Source organism: Cryptomeria japonica, chromosome 10 (genome assembly GCF_030272615.1).
Source record: "Cryptomeria japonica chromosome 10, Sugi_1.0, whole genome shotgun sequence".
NCBI lineage: Eukaryota > Viridiplantae > Streptophyta > Pinopsida > Cupressales > Cupressaceae > Cryptomeria > Cryptomeria japonica.
This window is the reverse complement of record NC_081414.1, coordinates 619,088,769-619,096,398: the sequence shown is the minus strand read 5'-3', so window position 1 is coordinate 619,096,398 and position 7,630 is coordinate 619,088,769. Positions and strand designations below refer to the sequence as shown.

Below are 7,630 nucleotides of genomic sequence, written 5' to 3'. Positions count from 1 at the left end.
TGTTCTGTATAGGGAAGGCCTAGAGAAAAAGATGACTAGGCCCTTTGCTAGATTTGTTGCTAATCATAGAGACTTGTTCTTTGCCTCTCAGATTGAGAGGGTGAATGTTCTTAATGAAAGGCTATTGTTTTTTGCAAGATGGATGTAATATGTTTTTTGTCTTTGAGTTTAATATAAAGAGATCTAACTTTCTATGGTAGAAGCTTCCCAAAAAAAAACTTTAAAAGTAAATAAAAAATAGTCTTTCAAATAAAAATAAAGTAAACAATATAAGTAAAATAAAATAATTCTTAAAATTAAAAGAAATATGTGATATTATGTCAAGGGGCTTCTAAAAATATAAAATTTAAAACATAATGCATATGCATTTTTAAAAAATAAAATACTTTTAATAAATAAAATTAAAAATATCTTCAAATACATAAAATAAATAATGTAATAAAACAAAAAAAAATTTAAAAAAAAAAATCTTAAATAAATAATAAAATATTTTCAAAAAATAAAATAAAAAATCTTTTCAAATACATAAAATAAACAATGTAATAAAACAAAAATAATTCCAAATTAAATAAAATAATTCTTATATAAAGAAAATAAAACAATTTTTAAATAATTTTTATATGAGTATTTGATTATTTTAGACTATATGTTATTCAATACCTCTTTGTAAAAATAAATCTTATATAAAGAAAATAAACTAATTCTTTAAATATATAAATGTTCTATTTATTCAGATGTTTGTATTTTCAAAATAGAGATAGCCAAAACCATGCACCAGTCTCTACTGAGCATGTAACTACTTTAAAAAAAAACCAATTTATTAAAATAAAAAAATAATTGCAAAATAAATTTAATATATTAATTATTATTATTTTCACAAAAAGTGCATCCAAATAGAGGTTGCCAACCATAGCAAGGAGGAAGAAATAAAAAAATAATATACTTAGGACAAATCCAAATGTTTTTTCGGAGACAAAAATTAAATATATTTTCAGACAAATCCAAATGTTTTTTCTGTAATTCTATTCCTCAATCCAATATAAAAACATATATTTTCTACGGACAAAATCAGTAAAAAAAATAAAAATATTTCTTCTTTTTGTTATTATTTTTCTGTAATTCTATTCCTCAATCCAACATAAAAAGACAATTTTCTATAGACAAAATCAATTGAAAAAAATTAAAATATTTCGGACAAATCGAAATGTTTTTTCGGAGACAAAAAAATAAATATATTTTCCAAGGACAAAATCAATAATAACAATAAAGACGAGCGACATATATTTAATATTATTATTGGGCACGGGAGAAGCGGTTACAAATACGGTATCTAGTTTGTTCCGACACAAGACAAGGAAAGATAAGAGTAGTAGGAGGAGATCCGATCCAACTGAGATCTCCTTCCTTCTGCTCTGGTTAACAACAACTGAATTAAACCGCAGTTAACTGATTCGGGTTAGATGCAAATCTTCTCCTTCTTCTTCTTCTTCTTCATCTTCTTTCACAGGTCCACCACGCTCCTCAAGTTTACTTTGGTCCAAAATCTCGCTACAATTTCTTGGTCCCTCCATTTGATGTTCCCTTTCATCGGTACAAGAACATTCCACGATACGATACAGGCAGGAAGCCTACCTGCTCTGCCCCTTCAGGCAAGGAAAAGGAATATAAAAGAAAAATCTGAGAATGGAACACGCCTAGAATTGCAGAGTGAGAAAAACAGTAGAATGAAGAAGGTTTATGTAATGAACTGGTTTTTGAAGAATTGGGTAGTCGTGGGTTCGAATAGCGGGAGGGAGAAAGGAGTTGAGTGTGTCTGATTATGGTGGCGTAGAGGAAGTGGAGAGCGATGTTCTGCAGCGGAGAAGCAGATAGTTTAGTGATGGTAGAGCAGAGAACATTGGCGGCGCAGCACCAGTACGTGATGAATCGAGCCTCAAATGTCGGCGCTTCCGTCGGAGGCGGCGGCGGCGGCGGCGGAGGAGGAGGAGGAGAGTTGCAGGTGCCGGTTTCGATCCCAGCGGCTGAGGTTTTCCGGGTGTATTCCAACGGGAACAATAACTGCGCCGCCACATTGGGGGTTCTGCCCCCACATGACAATAATTGCACAGGCCCTCAGAACCCTTGTCCAAACCCTCAGAACCCTATTTCGAATTTGCAAAACCCTCATTTTAATCGTCAGAACGATTGCTTTAATCCGGAAAGCCCTCAGTCTAACCCTTGTGGAAATTCTCAAAACCCTTGTTCAAACCCTGCAGAGACCGTAAAGGTGGAGAGAGTTTTTTTGTACAAGGAATGCCAGAGGAATCATGCTGTTAATATAGGCGGCCATGCCCTGGATGGCTGTGGAGAGTTCATGGCTAGCGATGAAGATGCATTCAAATGCGCTGCCTGCAATTGCCACCGTAATTTCCACCGCCGTGAAGTGGAGGGCGAAGAATCTGAACGCCCTTGCCGCTTTTGCAAAGAAACTAACAAGTCTCCAGGGACAGGGATGGGGTCTTATTACCCTCCTCTTCCAGTTCTTCCCCATACTTCCTCTTCGGCCCATATGCTCATGGGTTTCAGCCCTGGACTTGGTGAATCTGATGACCTTGATACCCCCAATAACAACAAAAATCCTAGTAACTATCATCACAGAGGCATGAAGAAGAGGTTCAGGACCAAGTTTTCGCAGAATCAGAAGGAGAAGATGTACTTGTTTGCGGATAAGATTGGTTGGAGAATGCAGAAGCAGGATGAGGCTTCTGTGCAGCAATTTTGTAATGAGATTGGTGTTGGGAAGGGGGTTTTGAAGGTATGGATGCATAACAACAAGCATACTCTTGGTAAGAAGCATTGACACAGAACAAATTCCGTGTATTTAAATTGTTTAAGGGTTCGATCCTTCTGGTTTCCAGGATTCCAGCATTCTTTTGGGGGCTTTTGTTTTCTTTCTAGTTCATTTCTTCTCCCTTTGTGTTTATAAATTGAAGTGCCTTTCTTAGCTAGCACAAGGGGCGTTTTCTGGCACATTATGCCTCTTGAATTGTATTGAAAATATTGAACTCAGGATAATTGTAAAGTAAATTCATTGTTTTTCTTCTTTAGGGAGTTGCTTCTGCTGTATTCAGTAGGGTTGTCTTTGTGTGGCCTTGATCATTTGATTGGCCGCAGATCACCCTCTTCATTTTTGAGTTGTAATGCTGGAATGAACCAGTGGGTATACAAATATATTAATCCATCTTTAAATAAGTTTACTTTGTAGGTCTGAATCGTTAAGTTACAAATTTGTCTATAACTAAGTCTGTTAGAACGATTCAATGGTCATCATGTTGTCATGTATCAATCGGTATACGTTTTATGTTCATCTTATTTTCTGGGTCTGAATGATTATGGCGCCATTTTGTCCACACTACTAAGCCAGGCTAAATGATTATAAAGTTGTAATGCTTGTAAACCAATGGGTGTACAAATATATTTATCTATATGCTCTCTTTCAATGGTGCTTGATAAATATGATCCCAACTTTCTGCCATGAAATCTGGTTAGATGATTCAAGCAGTTGTATTGGTGGTATGAATCAATGTCTATACAAACATATTTAAATGTTCAGATATATGAACTGCCAGGGTAGACCTGAATAATGAATGGCCCAGTTTGCTTGCTACTAATCCTGGTTGATTGGTGCATACAGTTGTTTTGATGGTATGAACCGATGGGTGTAGAAATATATTTTACTTTATGTAATTTTCTCTGTGAGAAATATATTTTACTTCATGTAATCTTCTCTTAAGGTTAAGTGATTATTGCACAGATTTTTTAACCATTGTTTTTCATTATGAAGAAATAGATGTGTGGGATGCCATTCTTCTTGCTCTGCAATTTGGAAACTATGTGCAGATATTCCCTACACATGTATGAGTAACTGACCCATGAAAGCCAAAAAAGCTCTAATAAGATGAAAATTATGTGAGCACAAAAAGCCTATTTCTATTAGCAAGCTCTGTCATGTCTATCTGTATGTAACTTTGCTACTATGGGAACCAGTTTCTTTAATTACAATCTTCAAGAATATATTTAATTCTTGTAATATGTTTATTACTTAAACAGGAAACACGTTTTTGCTATGAAGATCAGTTGGTGCAGTGATGTCTATGCAACTTCTGTTTCTCCTCATCTCAAACATTCATGTTCCATTATTTTTGACCGAGTGAATACTTGTTATAAATTGGTGTAACGTGATTTTATCCTGCAAGGCACTGAATGGTTAGGATTATCTTCAATTATTCTTGGCAATGTGAACTGTTACTCTTACCAATTATATCTATGGTAGTGCAACAGAAACCGTTTTCTAATATGCTTTCTGCTTGTCATTTTATCTATCATATTCAGGAGTCCAATGATGCGTGTCAAATTCGTGGAATATGAGTTGGTACTCTATAAGTGTGACAGTATTCATCTTCACAAGAATTTTGTATCCCTTATTTTTTAATCAGTGAATGCGTGTCAAATAGGTGGAATATGCTTTCACTCTTTCAGGAACTCAAACAACTAGCAATTTTGTTCAATATTTATTTTCGTTAAGTATACCTCATGTAATGAATTGAATGTGAGATGTTCTGATTTTCATTCTTGTACAAACATACTCGTTACCACATGTTAAATGTGTCCTAGTTTCAAAACTTTTTTCCTAGTTTCTAATACAGTTTGCATGGCTTTATACCATTTATCATAAACCGATAGAAAGGAAATTTGTTCTGTTTTTCATTACGAACTGATATTGTTAGCAAATTTGGTTATGTTGAACCCTTCATTTATTATATTGAGATTTGGTGTAAATACGTAAGCCTTGTTTGGATATTCCTAATTATAGTATTTATTTTATCATATGATTGCATCAATTTTGGAACAGATGGTTACAGTGCTATCTAGTGGTATAATCTGTGTGCACAGGGCAACAATCCAAGTGCTGTAATTTTTTATCCCCATACACAGTACTATTTATTTGCCTCATAAAAACTAGCAATTGTTATTTGACACTGACAATATGTCAAGTCTACTCTGTAAATGGTGAAGTATTTCATTACTTGTTGCTAAAACAAAAAATACAGTAAGCTACTAAGCAGTTAAAAGGTTGTTGAAATTGCAATTGTTTGTTGATGTTTAATAAAATCATTATCTTATGTTAGGATTATTGTAGTTGCATTGTATTTAGATGAAACATAACTCTGCATAACCAATAGATTTTTTTGCATTCTTGCACAAACTTCCAGATAACTATTTGCCTGTCAGAATGGGCAAATAGCTCTGGTAGATATTCTGCTTGGGTTAGCAATAAGACCATTAGTGACAGTTTTGTATTAAAGCGGCTGGCAATATCAACTGATATTTTTAAAGCACATTGCAAACTAATTAGAACTATAAAGGTGGGATTTCAGTGATTCATGTTGTGCCTGCAAATGTCTCTCCATGACAACCAGATCTAAATCAATAATGACAACCAGAGCAAAGGAGAGTTATTTGATCATACAGATTCCTTATGTGTGAGACCGGTAGGTGGAAGATACCCAAGGAAACACAGGAGGAAAGAGCTTGCATATGCTGCAATAAGGGGCAGTGGAAACAAAATGACACTTCATTATGGAGTGCACGGTTTAATATCTGTTTTTTTTGGAAAATGATTTAAAGGTGGACAACATGCAACGGTTATTTGAAGAAGATAGGATTAACCAGACAGCCAGTCTCCTAGTCAAAATTAACAGTAGGAGGTCTGACATCGAAAAGAATCTGAAGATAAAATGAAACTGCTGATCTTGGTCCCATAAACTATGTAGTCTCGTGGATGTGATTAAAATCTTTCTTTCATTCATTAGGACTAGCTAGTTAGCTTGCAAATATTATATTCAGATTACCTTACCTGCAGATGTTTTATGTTCATCTTCGTAAAGTTAGTTACTTCATGCATTTTTTTCTGCCTGTCTGCAGTTAGTTTAAGCAGTGCCAGAGGGTTGCTAAAGTTTAGCACAAACAAAAAATGAAGAAGTTAAGAGAGTTATTTGAGTATTATTGCTTACTAGACATTGTAAGAGATCAAGGCCAACTAGCAAATACTAAACCTGCGAGCTAAAATTCTCTGAACACTACTCGAAAAAAACCCAGCCTGACTAGAATGGGCCCACGAGAGACCAACTTTATGGAATAAAATGACAATGATGAGGGGTATGTTGTAAATTATTGCTTACTAAACATCGTAAGAGACTGGCGAACTAGCCCGAGTAAACCCTGCATGGGGTATATCTTGAGCATTGCTAAAAAACACTAAGCTTAGCTAGCATGGGCTCTTAGATCCACCTTATGAGAACAGAAGAGACTAAATTTTGTCAATGGAAAGTTTCTGACATCTTGTACATACTGCTCTTTCAATTAATTCCATATGCAGTTTCCATGAAGTCGGTGTGTCGGTGCCATGGACGGCCCTATTGAATATAATTTCAATTACCACATTGTCCTTTACTAGATATCAATATTCTTGTACTTAATTTCTTAAGTCGATATGAATTGAAGGGTTGTTTAATTAGGGAGGATGACTGTTTACTTCACGATTAGCCCACCACCAATGTGTAAATTTTCTAAAGGTGTTATTGGGTTGGAGGTTCGTCAATATGAATTGAAGGGTTGTTTAATTAGTCAGGATGATTGTCTGCATCACGATTAGCCTACCATTCTTTTGTTTATTTCCATTGGGTTAGAGGTTCAACTCTTTGGATGATATTAACAAGTTAGTTCATCATATGTATATTTCCATTGGGTTAGAGGTTCAACTCTTTGGGTGATATTAACAAGTTAGTTTTTATCATATGTATATTTCCATTGGATTAGAGGTTCAACTATTTGGGTGATATAACAAGTTAGTTCATCATATGTAGGTTGGTTTGATTGAAGAACAATTTATAATGTATCATGAATAAAAGAACAACATGAGTGATGATGGTAAAACAATAGACATGACAATTGAAAAAAAAAAAAAAAGAAGTGCTAGAAAAAAGACATCACAAAGAAAAAGAAAATCAATTAAGATATCAAATCAAAGAGGCAAGTCTCATTTACAAGTAGTAAATGAATCATAAGACACGAAAAGAGAACTCAAAGAGATTAAGATGCAAACTAGGAAAGAATAAAAGGTAAGTGATAGGGGCCTATTGAATTACCCAAAGAAAGAGGACACCAACAAATTTGTAAGGGATTTTTGTAAGGATCAATTGCAATGGATATAGTATGCTTATTGAGCAAATAGAATTGGGAAAATGATAAGGAAGGGGTAGACATGCAAGAGTTCTGTGAGAAATATAAAAGACATGAACATGATATTAGGAAATATGAGATTTCTAAGAGATATACAAATATACTTACATCTAATCATGCTATAATATGGAAAGAGAAGAGAAGATTGGAAAAAAGTGAAGACAACAAGAGATGCAAGAAAATATGCATGATTACAAAACGGAAAGGCCCAAATTAGTGAGAAAATGACGGATTTGGGGCTCCCCAAGAAAAACTTAACTATTGTATGTTGGACTTGTAGAGGTCATCCTTGGCAAAGAGAACCTAGGTTGGGGCCCATAACAAAAGGAAAATATATTATCATGCTCAC

General features: G+C 34.6%; 1 protein-coding gene across 1 annotated transcript; it reads left to right on the top strand.

Annotated features, from left to right (window-relative positions):
• Positions 1 to 1,344: 1,344 nt before the first annotated feature.
• LOC131029968 (zinc-finger homeodomain protein 1) lies at positions 1,345 to 3,243 on the top strand. Its single transcript, XM_057960652.2, has one exon. The coding sequence runs from the start codon at positions 1,847 to 1,849 to the stop codon at positions 2,837 to 2,839; it is 993 nt and encodes a 330-aa protein (XP_057816635.2). The 5' UTR covers positions 1,345 to 1,846; the 3' UTR covers positions 2,840 to 3,243.
• Positions 3,244 to 7,630: the final 4,387 nt, after the last annotated feature.

What these genes read in the sequence shown, in the direction of transcription:
- LOC131029968 (XM_057960652.2), top strand. Translation starts at nt 1,847, where the DNA reads ATGTTCTGCAGCGGAGAAGCAGATAGTTTAGTGATGGTAGAGCAGAGA.